General features: G+C 47.6%; 4 protein-coding genes across 14 annotated transcripts; 3 read left to right on the top strand and 1 right to left on the bottom strand.

Annotated features, from left to right (window-relative positions):
- Positions 1–4,295: 4,295 nt before the first annotated feature.
- LOC103625832 (tubulin beta-7 chain) lies at positions 4,296–7,421 on the top strand. The gene is made up of 3 exons (XM_008646234.3): positions 4,296–5,029; positions 6,097–6,366; positions 6,470–7,421. Exons 1-3 carry the CDS (start codon positions 4,636–4,638, stop codon positions 7,141–7,143), a joined length of 1,338 nt encoding a protein of 445 aa, XP_008644456.1. The 5' UTR covers positions 4,296–4,635; the 3' UTR covers positions 7,144–7,421.
- Positions 7,422–9,126: 1,705 nt separating this feature from the next.
- Positions 9,127–11,539, top strand: LOC103625831 (uncharacterized). Of its 4 annotated transcripts, none has more exons than XR_002261844.3 (2): positions 9,127–10,147; positions 11,138–11,539. XR_002261844.3 is itself a non-coding variant. In NM_001319704.2 (2 exons), exon 1 carries the CDS (start codon positions 9,317–9,319, stop codon positions 10,088–10,090), a length of 774 nt encoding a protein of 257 aa, NP_001306633.1. In that variant the 5' UTR covers positions 9,219–9,316; the 3' UTR covers positions 10,091–10,094; positions 11,138–11,511. The 4 variants fall into 4 exon arrangements, 2 of the variants coding, with proteins under 2 accessions (NP_001306633.1, NP_001403176.1); XR_552554.3 differs by having other exon boundaries at positions 9,127–10,884; NM_001319704.2 differs by having other exon boundaries at positions 9,219–10,094; positions 11,138–11,511.
- Positions 11,540–12,860: 1,321 nt separating this feature from the next.
- Positions 12,861–18,278, bottom strand: LOC109939418 (uncharacterized). The gene is made up of 3 exons (XM_035958933.1): positions 13,261–18,278; positions 13,021–13,117; positions 12,861–12,937 (listed from the first exon to the last, which is right to left on the bottom strand). Exons 1-3 carry the CDS (start codon positions 13,957–13,959, stop codon positions 12,906–12,908), a joined length of 828 nt encoding a protein of 275 aa, XP_035814826.1. The 5' UTR covers positions 13,960–18,278; the 3' UTR covers positions 12,861–12,905.
- LOC103625830 (pentatricopeptide repeat-containing protein At4g21300) lies at positions 14,467–19,711 on the top strand. Of its 8 annotated transcripts, none has more exons than XM_008646232.4 (6): positions 14,467–17,090; positions 17,785–17,933; positions 18,056–18,250; positions 18,344–18,462; positions 18,578–18,757; positions 18,937–19,711. In XM_008646232.4, the coding sequence occupies exons 1-2, from the start codon at positions 14,562–14,564 to the stop codon at positions 17,797–17,799; spliced, it is 2,544 nt and encodes an 847-aa protein (XP_008644454.1). In that variant the 5' UTR covers positions 14,467–14,561; the 3' UTR covers positions 17,800–17,933; positions 18,056–18,250; positions 18,344–18,462; positions 18,578–18,757; positions 18,937–19,711. The 8 variants fall into 8 exon arrangements, with proteins under 8 accessions (XP_008644454.1, XP_035814824.1, XP_035814825.1 ...); XM_035958931.1 differs by having other exon boundaries at positions 14,468–17,090; positions 17,785–17,930; XM_035958932.1 differs by having other exon boundaries at positions 14,468–17,090; positions 18,056–18,254; positions 18,344–18,428.
- The last annotated feature ends 1,219 nt before the right edge of the window (positions 19,712–20,930 follow it).

The following is a 20,930-nucleotide window of genomic DNA, read 5'->3' as shown; positions in this document are numbered from 1 at the left end:
TCTTGACTTTAGGTACCCAAACTGTTTTGGGTCCTTTGGCATTAGACACAAGAACTTTGGGTACCCAAACACAAGTCTTTGACCCCTTGTGTTTGCCCCCAACAAACTTGGCAACGACCTTGCCGGATTTGTTAGTCAAAACATAGGATGCATCAAAAGTTTTAAATGAAATAGCATGATCATTTGATGCATTAGGAGTTTTCTTTCTAGGCAATTTAGCATGGGTTGGTTGCCTAGAGCTAGATGTCTCACCCTTATACATAAAAGCATGATTAGGGCCAGAGTGAGACTTCCTAGAATGAATTTTCCTAATTTTGCTCTCGGGATAACCGGCAGGGTATAAAATGTAACCCTCGTTATCCTGAGGCATGGGAGCCTTGCCCTTAACAAAGTTGGACAATCTCTTAGGAGGGGCACTAATTTTGACATTGTCTCCCCTTTGGAAGCCAATGCCATCCTTAATGCCAGGGTGTCTCCCATTATAAAGCATGCTACGAGCAAATTTAAATTTCTCATTTTCTAAGTTGTGCTCGGCAATTTTAGCATCTAGTTTTGCTATATGATCATTTTGTTGTTTAATTAGAGTCATGTGATCATGTATAGCATTGATATCAATATCTCTACATCTAGTACAAATAGTGACATGTTCAACAATAGATGTAGACAGTTTGCAAGAATTAAGTTTAACAATCTTAGCATGAAGAATATCATTTTTATCTCTAAGATCGGAAATTGTAACTTTGCAAACATCAAAATCTTTAGCCTTAGCAATTAAACTTTCATTTTCTACCTTAAGGCTAGCAAGAGAAATGTTTAATTCTTCAATCCTAGCAAGCAAATCATCATTATTATCTCTAGGATTGGGAATTGAAACATTACAAACATGAGAATCAACCTTAGCATTTAAACTAGCATTTTCATTCTTAAGGTTGTCAATCATCTCACGGCAAGTGCTTAGCTCACTAGATAACTTTTCACATTTCTCAATTTCAAGAGCATAAGACTTTTTAACCTTAACATGCTTCTTATTTTCCTTAATGAGGAGGTCCTCTTGGGAATCCAAAAGGTCATCCTTTTCATGAATAGCACTAACTAATTCATTTAATTTCTCCTTTTGAGCTATGTTAAGGTTGGCAAAAAGGGAACGCAAACTATCCTCCTCATCACTAGCATTGTCATCACTAGAAGACTCATATTTAGTGGAGGAGTTAGATCTAACCTTCTTCCGTTTGCCGTCCTTTGCCATGAGGCACTTGTGGCCGACGTTGGGGAAGAGAAGTCCCTTGGTGACGGCGATGTTGGCGGCGTCCTCGTTGTCGGAGGAGTCGCTTGAGCTTTCGTCGGAATCCCATTCCCGACAAACATGGGCATCGCCGCCCTTCTTCTTGTAGTACCTTTTCTTCTCCTTTCTTCTCCCCTTCTTGTCGTCGCCTCGGTCACTGTCGCTAGATATGGGACATTTAGCAATAAAATGACCGGGCTTACCACATTTGTAGCAAACCTTCTTGGAGCGGGACTTGTAGTCTTTCCCCCTCCTTTGCTTGAGGATTTGGCGGAAGCTCTTGATGACGAGCGCCATTTCCTCATTGTCGAGCTTGGAGGCGTCTATTGGTTGTCTACTTGGTGTAGACACCTCCTTCTTCTCCTCCGTTGCCTTGAATGCAACGGGTTGGGCTTCGGATGGGTCGCCAAGCTCGTTGATTTTCCTCGAGCCTTCTATCATGCACTCAAAACTTACAAAATGCCCGATAACTTCCTCGGGGGTCATTTTAGTATATCTAGGATTACCACGAATCAATTGAACTTGAGTGGGATTAAGAAAAATGAGAGATCTTAAGATAACATTTACCACTTCGTGGTCGTCCCACTTCTTGCTCCCGAGGTTGCGCACTTGGTTCTCCAAAGTCTTGAGCCGGTTGTACATGTGTTGTGGCTCCTCCCCTTTGCGAAGCCGGAACCGACCGAGCTCCCCCTCGATCGTTTCCCGCTTGGTGATCTTGGTGAGCTCATCTCCCTCGTGCGCGGTTTTGAGCACATCCCAAACCTCCTTGGCGCTCTTCAACCCTTGCACTTTGTTATACTCCTCTCTACTTAAAGAGGCGAGGAGTATCGTTGTTGCTTGAGAGTTGAAGTGCTCGATTTGGGCCACCTCATCCTCATCATAGTCCTTATCCCCTACCGATGGTACCTGTGCACCAAACTCAACAACATCCCATATACTTTTGTGGAGTGAGGTTAGATGAAATCGCATTAAATCACTCCACCTAGCATAATCTTCACCGTCGAAAGTTGGTGGTTTGCCTAATGGGACGGAAAGTAAAGATGCATGTTTAGAAATGCGAGGGTAGTGTAGGGGGATCTTACTAAACTTCTTACGCTCTTGGCGTTTAGAAGTTACGGAGGGCGTGTCGGAGCCGGAGGTCGATGTTGATGAAGTGTCGGTCTCGTAGTAGACCACCTTCCTCATCCTCTTTTGTTTGTCCCCACTCCGATGCGGCTTGTGGGAAGAAGATTTTTCCTTCTTCTCTTTGTGGTGAGAAGAAGATTTCTTCTCCTTCCCTTTGTTGGAGGAGTTCTTCTTCTTCTCCCTCCGTTTGGTGCGGGACTCTTCCGATGAAGTGCTCCCGTTGCTTGTAGTGGGCTTTTCGCCAGTCTCCATCTCCTTCTTGGCGTGATCTCCCGACATCACTTCGAGCGGTTAGGCTCTAATGAAGCACCGGGCTTTGATACCAATTGATAGTCGCCTAGAGGGGGGGGGGGGGTGAATAGGGCGAAACTGAAATTTACAAATATAAACACAACTACAAGCCGGGTTAGCGTTAGAAATATAAACGAGTCCGCGAGAGAGGGCGCAAAACAAATCGCGAGCAAATAATGAAATGTGACACACGGATTTGTTTTACCGAGGTTCGGTTCTCTCAAACCTACTCCCCGTTGAGGAGGCCACAAAGGCCGGGTCTCTTTCAACCCTTCCCTCTCTCAAACGGTCCCTCGGACCGAGTGAGCTTCTCTTCTCAAATCAAAGCCGGGAACAAAACTTCCCCGCAAGGGCCACCACACAATTGGTGCCTCTTGCCTTGATTACAATGGAGTTTTGATCACAAGAACAAGTGAGAAAGAAAAGAAGCAATCCAAGCGCAAGAGCTCAAATGAACACGGCAAATCACTCTCACTAGTCGCTAGGGCTTTGTGTGGAATTGGAGAGGATTTGATCTCTTTGGTGTGTCTAGAATTGAATGCTAGAGCTCTTGTAGTAGTTGGGAAGTGGAAAACTTGGATTCAATGAATGGTGGGGTGGTTGGGGTATTTATAGCCCCAACCACCAAACTTGACCGTTGGCTGGGATGTCTGTTCGATGGCGCACCGGACAGTCCGGTGCACACCGGACAGTCCGGTGCTCCCTGCCACGTCATCACTGCCGTTGGATTCTGACCGTTGGAGCTTCTGACTTGTGGGCCCGCCTGGGTGTCCGGTGCACACCGGACAGGTACTGTTTGCTGTCCGGTATGCCAGCATGGGCGTGCCTGCCATCTGTGCGCGCAGAGTGCGCATTAAATGCGCGGCAGAGAGCCGTTGGCGCGGAGATAGCCGTTGCTCTGGAGACGCACCGGACAGTCCGGTGCACACCGGACAGTCCGGTGAATTATAGTGGATGAGCCGTTGGCTTTTCCCGAAGCTGGCGAGTTCCTGAGGCCGACCTCCCTTGGCGCACCGGACACTGTCCGGTGTACACCGGACACTGTCCGGTGTACACCGGACAGTCCGGTGAATTATAACGGAGTCGCCTCTGAAAATTCCCGAAGGTAGCGAGTTCAAGTCTGAGTCCCCCTGGTGCACCGGACATGTCCGGTGGCACACCGGACAGTCCGGTGCGCCACACCAGGGGTGCCTTCGGTTGCCCCTTTGCTCCTTTGATGAATCCAAAGCTTGGTCTTTTTATTGGCTGAGTGTGAACCTTTTACACCTATATCATCTATACACTTAGGCAAACAAGTTAGTCCAAAGATTTGTGTTGGGCAATTCAACCACCAAAAGTATATAGGAACTAAGTGTAAGCCTAATTCCCTTTCAAAGAATATAAACGAGACTACTCGATAACGCATCGCTCCTTACGTATTTGTGTCTATAATAGATAGGTTTAATAGGAAAAAATGCTACCGTACAGTGGCTAGGGGGCCCTCTATTTTTGGGGGCCCGGTGCGGCCGCACCCTTGGCACCACAGCTCGGATAAGCTTGTCTTATTGGGCCCGCCGTTCAGTTATGACAGCCTGCCACGTGGGTCCACGCCTATCCCAAGCCCGTCCGATCAACGAACCAGACCGCGGCTGCGCCTGGGCCCTACACCGCGGCAGGCCCCGGCCGTTTCTCTAGCCTCTCCTCCACCCACCGGCCACCGGGCACGTGCCGCCACCCGCCACAGCACAAGGTCGGTCCACAGCCCCCCTCCTCCAGCTCGAAGGTTTGGATCGAAGCCCCACGGCAACAGCATTTCAAATCCGTCCTAGTACTCCCGCAAAGCCCGCACAGCACCAGCCACCCGTCCTTTTCCCTTTCTTTCCCCCCGCCTGCGTCCGACGCCCGAGTCCCGACCGGCCGGCCCCGTCGAGGCAGCAGCACACAGCCAGCGGGCAGCCATGAGGGAGATCCTCCACATCCAGGGTGGGCAGTGCGGGAACCAGATCGGGGCCAAGTTCTGGGAGGTGATCTGCGACGAGCACGGGATCGACGCCACGGGCCGCTACGCGGGGGACTCAGACCTCCAGCTCGAGCGCGTCAACGTCTACTACAACGAGGCCAGCGGCGGCCGCTTCGTCCCGCGCGCCGTCCTCATGGACCTCGAGCCCGGGACCATGGACTCCGTGCGCTCCGGCCCCTTCGGCCAGATCTTCCGCCCCGACAACTTCGTCTTCGGCCAGTCCGGCGCCGGCAACAACTGGGCCAAGGGACACTACACCGAAGGCGCCGAGCTCATCGACTCCGTCCTCGACGTCGTCCGCAAGGAGGCCGAGAACTGCGACTGCCTCCAGGGTGATTATTATTTCTTAGCCCTTTTTTCGGTTATTAGGGTTAACCCTGTGGGGGGCGTTAGATTTAGTCCAGATCTGAGCCTGTCGGTACGTGAATGCTGTTAAAATGACCTCCAATTGGCATTTCAGCGAGGTGCTTTTTTGAATACGGCAACTGGCCCGTGTTATTGTTAGGCATTAGCCTCTAGGTAGCTTGTTAATTGTTATGGCAGTGCTTGCATTGAAAGTATTGCTTGTCGCTGCGGGTTTGGCCATTTTTTTTCCACCTAGCATGATGGAATGATGATTGATAATTTCTGTTAATGGGTAAGCATTCGTACAGTATGCGTCAGGTCACTTCGAACATGAAAAATAATAGATATAGTAATAAAATTATCGTGTTTGGTCTATTTGTGGTTATATTGGAGCTTTCAATGGAACATGTTTTCTAATCAATTTGTCTGTCTTCAACTCTTCATGAATAATCTTGTTGATTCTTGTTGAACTCCTACCTTTTCTCTGGGCTGTCGCTAGGATGTATATTTGATTAAAGTAACATGATTGTTAGGTGTGTTAGCTTGGAGTTCCACTCTGGGAGCCTACAACTTCTAATGATCTGTATCCTATTAAAAAAACCAAATTAGATATTGTGTCGTAGCCGGTCTGAAGAATTCTTTGGCCAACACCAAACAAAATAGATTCCATCTCTACATGGTGAATATAGCAGTGCTTAACTTTTTGTCTCTTGAAATTTAACTCTTATATCTTGTGTGTTATGATATAAACAATGGTGTGCCCAGGTGAAGTATTTGGTAGCATGTCAAGATTGGTCCATGGGCCACCAGAGCATGACAGCGTATGTTGTGAAATTGACTGAGTTCAAAATATCACTTAACCATGGTAACATGAATACATGGTTGATGATTTTTTTAACAAACAAACGCTGGTAACATAGAATGTGTCACAAACTCACAATTCTGACATCTCTAGACCTTCAAGGGTTGATGTATCTTTCAACCACGTTGTCCAGTTACAATTTTTCAGGAATACTGTTTGTGTTTGTCGATAATTGACTGACTTTACTTACAGGTTTTCAAGTTTGCCATTCCTTGGGAGGAGGCACTGGATCTGGCATGGGCACCCTTCTTATTTCCAAGATCAGGGAGGAGTACCCAGACAGAATGATGTTGACGTTCTCTGTATTCCCATCACCAAAGGTCTCAGATACTGTTGTGGAGCCTTACAATGCTACACTTTCTGTTCACCAACTCGTTGAGAATGCTGATGAATGTATGGTGCTTGACAACGAGGCTCTGTATGACATATGCTTCCGCACACTAAAGCTCTCCACCCCGAGCTGTAAGTTAATCCTCACTGATTCTTTAGAAATTTGATATCCTGCAGTTTGTTTTCTATTGAGAAGGTTGGTACTGAACACTGATGGTGGGTTGCAACATTGCAGTTGGTGACCTGAACCATCTTATCTCTGCTACCATGAGTGGCGTGACATGCTGTCTGAGGTTCCCGGGTCAGCTCAACTCTGATCTGCGCAAGCTTGCCGTGAACCTCATCCCATTCCCTCGTCTGCACTTCTTCATGGTCGGCTTTGCTCCGCTGACCTCTCGTGGGTCGCAGCAGTACCGTGCCCTCACGGTCCCTGAGCTGACCCAGCAGATGTGGGATGCCAAGAACATGATGTGCGCGGCCGACCCCCGCCACGGCCGCTACCTGACGGCCTCGGCCATGTTCCGCGGGAAGATGAGCACCAAGGAGGTGGACGAGCAGATGCTCAACGTCCAGAACAAGAACTCGTCCTACTTCGTGGAGTGGATCCCCAACAACGTCAAGTCGAGCGTGTGCGACATCCCGCCCAGGGGCCTGAAGATGGCGGGGACCTTCGTGGGGAACTCCACCTCCATCCAGGAGATGTTCCGCAGGGTGAGCGAGCAGTTCACCGCCATGTTCAGGCGCAAGGCCTTCCTGCACTGGTACACCGGCGAGGGGATGGATGAGATGGAGTTCACTGAGGCCGAGAGCAACATGAACGATCTGGTCGCCGAGTACCAGCAGTACCAGGACGCCACCGCCGACGAGGAGTACGAGGACGAAGAGGAAGAGGAGAACGTGGCAGAATAGCCATGACCTCCGGTGCCCTTTTTCAGGGCCACCGCATCCGACAGGTTGTGTCTCTGTGAATGAGTTTGTTTGTTTCTTTTCTCTGCTTCTCGTGGCTTGCGTCATGGATTGGTAATTGGTTAAGCTTCCGCTGGGGTTGCGCCTGTGCTTCGACTGCGGGCACTGTAATGTAACTACTGTAATGGGTCAAAGTAGGCTTCACACTGGTGGTGCTGGTCTCCTGTAATTCCTGACGAGTATTTGTAGGGAGTGATTTTATCTTCTTCTTTTGTGTGAAAGCCTGTGTCAGTCTGCATCAGTCATGTTCGCGTGGGCACGAGAGAAGCAGAGCGTTTTTTTCTGTTTAGGTACCGGAGGGCGGAGGCGGAGTCCAAAAGCGAAGGCCTTTTCAGGCCAATGGCTCCTACCAGCACATTTGGGGGCGATGGAATCGAACCGTTTCCGACTTCCGAGATACTAATCTCCATTTGCTTGCGCTCTATCTCTGAGCGGTTCACGTGCTGCGCCCACATGAACCGTTCATTGGTAGGAGCCAAGATCTCAAGCTGCCGTCCACCATTCTCAGGATTTTTCTAAATCTACATCCAGTATCAGAGGAGATTTATATTTTTAAGAAAATAACACAGAAACTGTGTGTCAAATGAGAAATTGTCGATAGGTCAGGCTGCCGTGAAGGGAGTACGGTCGGCAAGGAAATATGCCCGATGTCGATAGGTCAGGCAATCTATTTTGGGGGTTGGGTGGTGCGAGCTTCCAAACGGATCGAAAAAAAATATCCGGTGGAGATTTCTCAAGTGAATTGCTCGCATGGGGAAACGCTCGAAATCCTAAAATGATGTTAGGTTGTGTATGGATAGAAGGTGATTTAATTCCCTTTTATTCAATTATAACTAGAGAGTGATTTAATTCGCTTAAATCTCTTTTGATCTCCGACAGAGTTTCCCGTTATATCCTCGAAACCGTTATACATGTGACAAGTACTAAGGCCCTGTTTAGAGACCAAGATGCTAAAGTTATACCCGCAACAAAAATACTAAGAGCAACTCCAAGAGAATGCTAATAAATCACCCCTAAAAACTGATTATTGGAAGCACACTAAAAGTTTTAGGAGTGAAAGATCGTATTTCTCCAACTCCAACTGTCCCCCTAATTGAAAACTAAAAAAAATGAAAATTGGCCCAACTACGGAAGGCCCACGACGACAACCTACGTTGCTGCTAGCCTGCTAGAGACTATTGTCGGGCTTTTTTCCGTTATGCTGCCTATGTCGCCACTCTGCCTTTTTATTTTGCTACCTGCTGCCATTGAAATAGACAAGTCTGAATATATACAGCACAGTCAGTGACAATGAGGTATACCAGGTTTAATCTACAAGAGGAAGCTATACACCTATTCAGTCAATCAATTAGAAGAAAAATATTTCAGCAAGTGAAATAGGAGTTTGTTGGTTTGCTATAGAAAGAAGATTCTATCAAGTTAGGTAGTAGCAATCACCCATTAGAATTTGAAACTTGAACAAAGGGGACAACCATCATCACTATATATTAGACTAACTCCAACGGAGCAGCCAAACGGCCAGCCAAAGCCAATATGGCTGCCGTGGTGCTACTGTAGCGATTAGAAACAGGTTCCAACAACACAACCAAAAGGAGCAGCTATTTTAGAGGGGATGAGAGAGAAAAGCCAGATTCGCTGGTTCAGAGCCGGCAGCCATTTTCTCCCCCTTCGTCTCTGACAATCCGGACCCATTTCTGAGGCTTCTGGCCACTCGCCCTGGGAACCAGCTATTTTAGCTGCTCCGTTGGATACGACGAACGTATGGATGGCCAGCTAAATTACTGTGGCAAGCCAACGGCCTGAATGTCTGCCCGTTTTGGCTAGTGCCTGTTGGAGACAGCCTTAGAGTCGGGAGTGCCTGTTTTGGCTAGTGCCTGTTGGCGACGCAATACCTGGCTGGCTGGCTCCCTGCTAGCCCTGGGCCCTGGCGACCTGCTTCTGCTTGCGTGCCTGGAAGGCTGGAACTCAGCTCAACCACCTCTTTGGCTCTATCCCCGTTTGGCTCAAGCAGCTGCCCAGCCTTGTCTACCGTTCAAGCCCAAACGAAAAAAAAAACAAAAAAAAACTCAAACCATAGCTTCGTAAACCCTCGCCGCCGCCGCCGCCGCCGCCGCCGATGACATCGGAGGAGCACCCCTCGTCTGCGTCCTCGGACGGCAGCACCACCATCGGCTCCGACGAACATCTTGACCCCTCGCCATCACCTTCGACGTCCTTCGACTCTCCTCCTGAATCCGACGACTCCGCCGCCTCCTCGCTGCTCTCAGACGGCTCTTCAGAGTCCGAGCCCATCATTTTCAAGAAACCCCGCCCACCCGTGCGCTCGTGGCCGGCCTCCGACGAGATCGCGATCCTCGAGACCGTCGCGTCGCACCGGCAGAAGCACGGGCGACTTCCCCTGGCAGACGACCTCGCCGCCGCGGTGCGGGGCCGCCTCAGCGTGGGGGACCGCCTCAGCGCCGCGCAGATCACCAGGCGGCTGTGCGCGCTCCGCAACCGGTACGACAACACCGTTATCCGCCTCAAACGCGGCACGATCCCGGCGAAGGACAGCGACGTCACCATCTACAGGCTCTCCAAGCTCATCTGGGAGGGCACGCGCAGGGGGAGGATAGAGAAGAAGACCCGTGTGCCCGACGCGCGCAATGACCCAAGAGGGTTCGACGATCTGGCCGAGCTGTACCCTTGCCTCTCCGCGGAGGTGGAGGCGATTGGTGCGAGGTGCGGCTACGGGGCGCTGAAGAGGGCATTCGGGCGCATCGGTGACGACACGGCGGCGCGGCTGGAGGCGAAGCTGAAGAGGCAGCGGATGGCGGAGACCAGGGCGAGCGGAAAGCTTGACCGGCTGAGGTCGAGAGTCGCCAATGCGCTTCAGGGATTTAACAAGTGAAATGGTGATTTCTTCATCTTCTTTCTGTTGCTACATGGGTTGGCGTAGAAAGACACAGTAAGATTGGTTCCTTCGCATGGTTTCATGGTTGAAATGTTATCAGATTCTCTGTGGCAAGTTTGAGGGCACTATCAACTGCAAAGAATCTGAAATGTCATGCTGTCAATATTTGTTTTGCACTACCATTGTCTGAGCTAAGAACAGGTTTTCAGAAGCAAAATAAATTTTCCCGCAGTGATAAAATTCAAAGTACAGAAGTACACTGATTCTCTACACTATCTTATGGTTTGTTGGTTTCAAGCTGCTAACACACACTATCTAATGCAAATGGTTGTTACAGCATGACACAACAATCTAATTTAAATGCACAGAGTGATGATATTTCAGGCATAGTGTTGGGTTTTGCTTTGATGGGTTATTTTGATTAGGATGGAAAGTTAGGGCAGTGTTTGGAAGGGCTTCTGCTCCCAGATTATCAATCCAGAGCAGCTGGAGCTGGAGCTCATTCCAAGCACTGCCCTGTGATTATGACTATGTAATTCTCTGGATTCTTTATGATTCAGAATACTGATCTTTTTGTGTTTTCTTTTCTCACTTTCTTTTGATTATCATTACAGGAATAGCTCAAAGTATGATGATCAGTAGCACAGTAATAGTTTGATAGGAATATATGCTGTGCTCACTGAGCCTTCGTGCTCACATGAGTACTTTAAATCCGGTATATCATGATCAATCCAACGAGGCCGACAATGTTTCACTTATCCCCTCCCGCCTCAGCTCTGATGGCATAGGAGGTAAGTGAAATTGGATTGCTCACGGATACAGAACATTTAAAGTGGTCATATGAGCCCGGAGGCTCCATGAGCTCATAATATGTTTCCTAGTTTGATCGTAGATGCCTCCTTGTTGTACTAAAAGGTTTTATGAAACTTGATTACCTACAGGGTCGCGGTTATATGATTTCAAAATCTTTATCTTTGCAATTGTAGTCTAGGTGATGTGGACAACTTATGATAAAGTTCTGTACGAAATTGTCCTGTCTTGCAGAAGTGGCGGACTTTGTTGAAGGAGCTGAACGTGGACGTCTGGAGGATTATTAGACAATAGACACGCCAAGTGAAAGTGGCTTTAAGATTTTGTCAAGGAGAGGAAGCTACATAACATGGAGGACTTGCTTTGATGTTCTGCTTAGGTTCTATTTGGGACTGATCTAACTTTAAAAAATTAATTTGGTGGAGCTGGCATAGCAGGTTATTAGGTTTATTAGGTGATCCAGAAAATCCTAGACCTGCAGAACCTTTAGAAAATATCTTGATAAGTCATTTTATTTATATTTTAGATTAAAAATATATTTAAATTTATATTATAAACTACAACCCCAAGCTAAAGTTGGAACATGGAGCAATCATAAACACCCCTTTAATTCTTGAGGGTTGGATTTTTTTTGGATGTTTGTCTCTAGCTTTCTTGCCACTGTGTTGTGCTTCCCTGATACCGAGGAGGAACACACGTTCATTTAATCATTTTCTACACTAATCTATATGTGGATTTGGAGGGAAGCCTTAAGTTGGAACTTCAGCAATGTACCTGCACGTGGGGTCGTTGCTGGTAATACTGGGCTCACACGACACCGTTGCTGCTCATGACCTTTCTGAAACGCCAAAAAGTTTGTGGCGGTCTCCAGAATCTTGTAAACTCAAAACAGGATTATGCATCAGGTATACCAGTTCTTCAAACTACGACGACACTCTTTGCTGTCAAATTTAGAGAGAATATTTGTATCTGCAAACATTTTTGAGAGATTTTTTGGGTATCAACAGACATCAACTTTGAACTGAATGCGTGTGAGAGTATCTGGAAAACCCATGGCAATGTCCCAGGACCCCCGAAGCTAGGCGAGCGAACCACCTCGGCCTCTCTGTGGCGTGTGAGAGTATCTGGAAAACTAGAGGCTTGTTGAGATGAACTGTGAACTCTTGAACGTTCCCTGTCTACTGGGCTATTGGGCTGCGTAATTCTTCATGGGCCACAAGATTTTATTGCCCTTTTGGGTCTTCTTTGACGAGCCTCGCGGGGAAAATCCATCCCGTGCCCGACCACGATTGCACGCAGCAGCCACGCCCACGCGAGAAATTTGGTATTATGAAACACGACGGATGCGGTTTCGACGAAATAGAGGCTTAGGCGAGGGTTTCTCCGTTATAGAAATGCTGGGCATAGCCAATACTTTAAAATGGAAATGACAGCTCTATTAACAGGTTAACAACTTTATTAACCTGGTTCCGTCCCCAGCCTCGTCGCCGTCCGTTCTCCGTCGCTAGATCTCCTTCTCGGTCTCCTCTATCCCGGTCCCCTTCTCCTCCATCTACCTCCGCCGCCTGGGTCTCTGTCTGCGCGCGCGCTGTGTTCAGCGTCCTCCCCTGCCGAAGTTTTCCTGTCCAATGGCGCTCGGCTTCTTCTCTGTGGAGCTCGCCCCTGCCCAAGTCCGGCTGCCTGTGCGCTCTTTCTTCCTCCTCCCCTGCCGCGCCTGGCTTGCCCCGATGCTCTTGCTCTAGCTCGCCGTGGAGCTCTGTGCGCCGAGCTTCTCCCTGATCTCCCTCGGCGCCCTGTTTTCTGTCAGCCGAGGTTCTTCCCCATGGCGCCCCAGCCCCTGTTTTTTCCCGAGCGCCCGATGACAAATTAAGGTTGATCATCAGCCTTACCAAATTAAGGTGTGTTCACACAATTACTGATAAGAAACACATATGTTGATCATCAGCCTTACATTTTGTCATCTGGCCACCAAACTTTAATTCTTGAGCCAATAAGGTTTTTGTCAAGCATTTTGTTTTTCTTCGATACAGGGGTCTGCCAACAGAACAGAAAAGGTTCTGACAAACTGAAACAGAAATAAGGTCAAAGACAATTCACTGTGTGTCAAGCATGTATACATCTTGAGCTTCCAGCAGACGTTTCCTTCGATACAGGGGTCCATCTATCTTCTTGTTGGCCTTTTGATTTATCAATCCGTGTTGGGGACACCATTTCCTGAATTATGATAATTGATGAAAAAATCAAGTCATTGTGGAAGACCACATTAGAGAGGGGGGAGTGTAAACAGAAAAGGTCAAAACATGATGAACGATTTTAGTGATGGAATTAAGGCGTCGCTTAATAAACAAGAAAGGTACCTTCAAACTAATATCATCATCGGTGTCTTTATCAGAGGCGGCATCTTCTTTCTGAAATTTCATACTGGTTTTATGTTGCTTCTTCCCAGATTCTCCATCAACAGCCTTAGTTGATGAAGACTTTGCAACATCATTATTCAGTTGCCTGGTAGCTCTCCCTACAGAATCAGTGACAGGATCAAGTTTTGGAGATTTTAGGTTTGATGCCTGTTTCTTTCCAACAGGCTTTTTCTCCTGAGACTTTGCTGCTGGAGGTCGGCCCCTCTTTGGTTTAACAGAAGCAGGTTTAGTATCGATTGGTTTTGATGATTCGTCAGCAGTTATATTGCCAGACTCTGTTAGCTGCTTTTTATCACCATCATTTGTCTCTGGGGATAACTCAGATGCTACTAGACTCTCATTGTCTTTAACAACCTTGGGTTGTTCAGTCATCTCAGATCCGGTGGAAGAACCAACCTCGTGATCTTTCTTTGAATTCATATCAGATAGCTTTTCAGTTCCAACAGTCACTGGTTCTTGTACTTCTACATCACAAGATACCAATTGCTCAGAACTTTTGGTCTGCTTGTCAAGAAAAGTCAGTTCTTGCTTCTGTTTAGAAGAATCTGGTGTCTGTTCGTCACCATGAACTTTTGGTCTGCCCATAGTCTGTTCGTCACCAGAAGTCTGTTCTCTCCTCTGCTCGCTCTCCCAGTTCATGGCGCGAGCAAGCTCCCACACGTGTCCTGGCGTCTGCGCCGTAAGACTCCTTGCGTCCTCCCCCTGCTTGCCACAGCTGCCGACTATGGGCGTGGACTGATGGGCGTGGACTATGGGCGCGCGCTGGAGCAGAACCCGGCATGTGCCCGTCCGTGCTGACCGCCAGCGTCCGCGCCGACCTCCGCCCCGTGTTCGCCTTCCTCTCCGCGGACCTGGGCGTGCCGGAGTCGGCGCACCGGCGCGTGGAGATCAAGTGCCCGCGCGTGCTGGCCTGCAGCGTCCGCGACCAGCTCCGCCCCGCGCTCATCTACCTCCGCCGCCTGGGTAAGAGCAGGCCTACGTATATGGTAACGGAAATATAACGGCGTGAGTTTGAGGTCGTCGTTACCTGTTAATAGAGCTGTCATTTCCATTTTAAAGTGTTGGCTATGCCCAGCATTTCTATAACGGAGAAACCCTTGCCTAAGCCTCTATTTCGTCGAAACCGCATCCGTCGTGTTTCATAATACCAAATTTCTCCGCCCACGCTTGGGCAGTCGGCCGCCTCGGCTTCTCTTCTTGACGACGACGACGGCCTCGTTGCGGTCGGTCACCGATTCGCCATGCGCCTCGCTCGCTCAGGCCTCAAGCTGCCGCCGCGGCCATTCTGCTCTACCACCTTCTCCGCTACGGCGGCCGTCACGGATGTCTCCTCCGCTGACCGCTTGCTGGCGGTCCTGCGCGGCTGCGTCTCCGCGCCGCACCTCCCGCTGGGCCTCCAAATCCACGCTCGCGCCGTCGTGTCCGGCGCTCTCTCCGACCACAACCACCTGGCGCTCCACACCCGGCTCCTGGGCATGTACGTCCTCGCGCGCCGGTTCCGCGACGCCGTCGCGGTGTTCTCCGCGCTCCCGCGCGCCGCCGCCGCATCGTCGCTGCCGTGGAACTGGCTCATCCGCGGGTTTACCGCGGCCGGGCAGCATCACCTCGCCGTCCTCTTCTACGTCAAGATGTGGTCCCACCCCGCCGCGCCGAGCCCCGACGCGCACACCCTCCCTTACGTCGTCAAGTCCTGTGCCGCGCTCGGAGCGATGTCCCTGGGCCGTCTAGTCCACCGCACAGCGCGGGCGATCGGGCTCGCCAACGATGTCTACGTTGGGAGCGCGCTCGTCAAGATGTACGCTGACGCTGGCCTCCTCGGGAACGCCCGCGACGCGTTCGACGGAATACCAGAGAGGGATTGCGTTTTGTGGAACGTGATGATGGACGGGTGCATAAAGGCAGGTGACGTGGATGGCGCGGTGCGTTTATTCCGGAACATGAGGGCATCTGGTTGTGAGCCCAATTTCGCGACTCTGGCGTGCTTTCTGTCTGTGTGTGCCACTGACGCTGACTTGCTGTCTGGGGCGCAACTTCACTCTCTGGCGGTGAAATGTGGTTTAGAGCCGGAGGTGGCAGTGGCTAACACATTGCTGGCGATGTATGCCAAGTGCCAGTGCTTGGATGATGCATGGAGATTGTTTGAACTGATGCCACAGGATGACTTGGTAACCTGGAATGGAATGATTTCAGGATGTGTTCAAAATGGCCTTTTCGTTGAAGCTTTTGGATTGTTCTATGATATGCAGAGGAGTGGCGCTCGACCAGATTCGATTACGCTAGTGAGTTTGCTGCCGGCTTTGACCGACTTGAATGGTCTCAAGCAGGGTAAGGAGGTACACGGTTATATTGTCAGGAATTGTGTGAACATGGATGTCTTTTTGGTGAGTGCTTTGGTAGACATCTATTTCAAGTGCAGGGATGTGAGGATGGCACAGAATTTATATGATGCGGCTAGGGCTATCGATGTGGTTATTGGCAGTACGATGATATCAGGTTATGTTCTTAATGGGATGAGTGAAGAGGCACTGCAAATGTTCCGATATTTGTTAGAACAGTGCATCAAACCAAATGCTGTTACTATAGCTAGCGTCTTGCCAGGGTGTGCTAGCATGGCGGCTTTGCCTCTTGGTCAGCAGATCCATGGTTATGTTCTAAGAAACGCATATGAAAGAAAATGTTATGTGGAGAGTGCACTGATGGACATGTACGCAAAGTGTGGCAGACTTGACCTGAGCCATTATATCTTCTTAAAAATGTCTCAGAAGGATGAGGTGACATGGAACTCGATGATTTCAAGCTTTTCACAGAATGGAAAACCACAAGAAGCTCTAGATCTTTTCCGTCAGATGTGTATGGAAGGAATAAAGTACAATAATATAACCATATCTGCTGCCCTATCCGCATGCGCAAGTTTACCAGCTATATATTATGGGAAGGAGATTCATGGTGTTACCATAAAGGGTCCTATAAAGGCAGACATATTTGCTGAGAGCGCTCTGATAGATATGTATGCGAAATGTGGGAACTTGGAGTTGGCTCTTCGTGTTTTTGAATTCATGCCTGATAAGAATGAAGTATCATGGAACAGTATAATTTCAGCCTATGGGGCTCATGGTCTTGTTAAAGAGTCAGTGAGCTTGTTACATGGTATGCAGGAGGAAGGATATAAGCCAGATCATGTAACATTTCTTGCTTTGATATCTGCTTGTGCTCATGCTGGGCTGGTTGAAGAAGGTGTCCAACTTTTTCAATGCATGACGAAGAAATATCTGATTGCACCACGAATGGAGCACTTTGCTTGCATGGTCGACCTATACAGTCGTTCTGGGAAGTTAGATAAGGCTATACAATTTATTGCTGATATGCCTTTCAAGCCAGATGCTGGCATTTGGGGTGCTCTTCTCCATGCTTGCCGTGTGCATCGCAATGTTGAACTTGCGGACATCGCTTCCCAAGAACTGTTCAAGTTGGACCCTGCTAATTCTGGTTATTATGTGCTCATGTCCAATATCAATGCAGTTGCTGGGCGATGGGATGGTGTATCAAAAGTTAGAAGATTGATGAAGGATAATAAGATCCTGAAGATACCTGGGTACAGCTGGGTAGATGTTAATAACAGCAGCCATTTATTTGTTGCATCAGATAAAAGCCACCCTGAGTCTGAAGATATCTACACGTCCTTGAAGACCCTGCTTCAAGAACTAAGAGAGGAAGGCTATGTTCCCAGACCAGATCTATGTCACCCCATGCACCCAGATAACAACACACAGGTGGAATTTAAAAAGTACAAAGAGATTGTTTGATGTTCTATGCACCTTAATTATTTCTTCAACCTAATGATAGCAACTTTCTTGAATAGAGTGATAATATTTTACTAATAAAAGATCTTGTTCCTGCCTTGCTGCTAATCCATGCTCAAACTTAAATGTAATTAGACATAGGAATCATACAGGCCATTGAGCCGCTGACTGTAGGTAGTTGTTATAGTAAATATACAAAATGCAGCATGTATTTTCACTTCAACATAGGATTCATACATGCCATTGAGCCACTGGCTGTAGGTAGTTGTTATAATAAATATACAAAAATGGAAGCATATGTTTACCCTTCAAGTAATTTGTTATAGCGAATGATCAAAGTGGCAGCATCTTTTGTTTTCCCTTCAAGTAGTATAAAAACTAGCTAAATGGGAGTGTTGGTAGATTTGATGTGTCTCCACTTGTAGTATGTGTTTTCTGTCGTGGAACAACAAAGCCATTTTAATTATTCTACTTTGTTATGCTTTTCCTTATCCTAATTAAAAGGAAGAGCTCCTGCCATATCTTTCTGTGTTGTCCAGACTCTAGAATGCTACTCTTTAGGTTAGATATATTTGTAAGACATATCTATGTATAACCATAGCTGTTGTCTGATTTTCTCCATTGTGACATTAATTTTAATCCTTGTATCATTATCTTGTTGAAGGTTCTGGCAATATGATTTGTCCTAGTGGCACTGATATGCCCTTCTGATGGAAATTCAAGGAAGAACACATTGTTATACAGACCACTGCTTGTTGAAAAGCAGTATGTGCAATTGTGTATGCAGTTTGACATTTGCATGAGAAAAAGGTGGTGAGTGTAACTTGTTTGGCACTTCATGTATTAAATTATTCATACTCTCAGGCTGGATAAAGGCATTCCAGGCCTTCTTTTTTATGCTAATATATATGGTGTCTGAACCTGACCATTCTCAGGCTGCGTAAAGACACATGGAGAGGGGTGGCGGTGCAGAGTGAGCGAAGAAGACCGAGGCTGAGAAGAGGGAAAGGGATTAGGGAATTGCCATACTCTATTTATGTTTAAGATTCAAATGGTTACATGACCCCTATATTTATGGTTTCAAGAGGACTTGACCTCTAAGCAATCTGGACTTATCCTCCATGCAACCTGTAGGTAGTGTTCCTATAGATTTGGATTCTTCTTTCCTAAACAAACTCTATTTTCTTTTAATTATAATTCTTACCTACTCCGGACTGCTACAGGGAGGAGGCTGATGGCTCCCCTAGGGCCGTCGTTCACCCACTTGTTGTGCGCGCGCCCAGGGCCGTTCTTTGGGCCTAGCCAAGGGTCCGTATTTAGTCCGGTGACAATAGCTTTCTGTGTAAGCTGTCCCTGCATTTCTGTCTTGAACTTCTGGGTCACTTCATTTTCTACCACACTATATTCCCCAACTCTTTTATGTTATCTGATGAAGCAACATGTATACTGTCCTGTAGGGATATGCCTATTTCTCAAGCATGAGAAACACACGGAAGACCAAAAGAAAAATCTGTGTAAAGATATTGGCGTCTATAGGGAGCATGACATATTCATAAGTTTTCCTGTGAGGCTGCAATTATGGTGTTGCTGCTTCATATGCAAAGTTACACGATTGAGCTTGTAACATTGAAACAAAGGTAAGCATGGATATTAGTATTGAATCTGTAGTACTGTGTTAGATGAGGCATTGGTATGTAAATCCACCACACCGAAATGAAAATGCTCCACATACACACGCGCACACACTCTAGATGTCGAATAATATTGTACACAAAACTGTTATACCGAACAAAATTAAGATCTTGTGGCTGCGCAGGAATGTGCTCCCTCGTCGCCAAGGACGGCTCGACGCTAATGCTCAACCGGCGAGGCAACGGTTTCTGTTGCTCCATGCAATCAAATCAGTTCCCGTCAGTCGCGGCCTCCATGGCTATCCACAAGTCGGCTATGGTGTCGAGACGGCCGTCGTTCTTGAGTAACCTATACAGATCCCCAATTCGTGTGAGTGAAGAAATTAAGAAAACATCATGAGCTGAGCAGCCCTCAAGGCTACATCCCTCCATCATGCTCGACTCTTTTTAGGGTTTCATTCTTGCTTAATATAGTATTTGTTGGCATTTCTTCGCATGCCCGATTTGGGTGTGGTATGAGGAATTAGGCTGCAATTTCTTTTTTTTATCCATCCATCCTAGTGCACGGAATATCATCTTCTAGCTGTTATAAAAAGATTTGCCCACCCTGTTAGTTTTGTTTTTTTTCTTTTCTGAACACACATAAGAGTTGTCCATCATTATGTCAAGAAGAGAAGTCTAGATGACTCATATAACCCTGAGGGATGATTTGGTGACCAGGAAAATGGATGGGATTTATGAGGACAAATTCTCTTGCTATTCAAAATAGCTAAGGGGGCAAACACCGCACTAGCTTGCCACTCACACTAGTACGTGACCAACACTAAGGAGGGACATCATGACCATAAATTACGGAGCCCCTGTTACTTTTGTTCAGAGTGATTTATTAACTGATTCTTCTGTTCCAGAATATCGATCGAAATGAGTAATTTATTCTGATATATGATACTATTCGAAACATACACCAGTCCAATGTTCATGTACTACAAAAGGAAGGGTACCTACTTCGATCTGTGGTAACTGGTATGGGAGCAAAATTATATCATTATCCGATTCCTATTCACTATGCGCAAAGAGGTCAACTATATTTCCCCCTTGCAGAATCAGAAAACTTATTTGCTGTAAGCTGCTATTGAAGGGCAGAGGAGCATATCGCCCTCAATAAAAAACATAAATACCTTCAACAAGCTCAACAAGAGGTGACAAGGTGGACCTAGGCAAACCCTAAGCCACCGTGCTCAACGCTGAGCACGCTCGAAGCCGTCGCCCGTCGTCGTGTCCAACTATCGCGGGTCTTGTGAATGCGCTCAACGCCCAAGAATGTGCACGCACCCTAGACGTTGTGTTGGTGGATTTCTTGGGCAAAAGCCTCGGTGACGACGATGTCTGTGGGCTCCGCTTCCCTATTGAAGGCGTCGTATTCCCAGCACTGTTTTCTGTGGGCGAAACCTCGGTTCAATTCAGACAGACGATGGTGATGTCCCCGACGTCACTTTCTTCCTGAAGGCGTCACTATTGCAGTTCGTCTCGATCACGTCGTCGCCTTTCGGTGGTTGTTTTCGTTTTTTGGTGACCAGTTTGCGTGTGGAGGTGGAGGTTGCATCGTGAAGTCAAAACTGCTACGTCAGAGGATGTGGCTCGACAACGATGACGTGGGGTGAACCCTCTTCTTCGTGGACTGGTTTGCTTCGAAGGTTTGGCAAATGTCGAGGGCAGGGCGGAGGATCAGGATTTGGAAGTCTCGTTGGTAAAAAATCGGAGGTGTCTTGATGCTTGGCAACAACGGTGCACCGTTGTCTTTCTCGTTTTGTGCTGGTGTTTGTAGTCATCGTCGAGTTTGTAGTCATCGTCTAAGGGAGTCGGAGCTGCTCGTCTCTTATTTTGAGCTCGACAATGATGATTTAGGATGGTGTGTGGGATTGTTGTTGTCTGTATTGTTTATGCACCTTGTGTAGTTTTTGGACCCTATTTTTCTTAATTTAGAGGCACAACTAATGCTATTACGTTCCAAAAAAATCTTCAAGAGGTCTAACTTCATACTAGTTTTCCTCCAAAAATTCTACGGTTCCACACATGCTATAGTAATCCAAAGTAATTTCATAGGGTTTAATTCATTGTTCGAAATGGACATGCAGTAAATTTTGCTAAGGCTACAGCTTACAAATCCTACAAAATTCCT

Source organism: Zea mays, chromosome 5 (assembly GCF_902167145.1).
Source record: "Zea mays cultivar B73 chromosome 5, Zm-B73-REFERENCE-NAM-5.0, whole genome shotgun sequence".
In the NCBI taxonomy this organism is placed as follows: domain Eukaryota; kingdom Viridiplantae; phylum Streptophyta; class Magnoliopsida; order Poales; family Poaceae; genus Zea; species Zea mays.
Note: the sequence above shows the minus strand (reverse complement) of the source record. Positions and strands in the feature narration are given on the sequence as shown.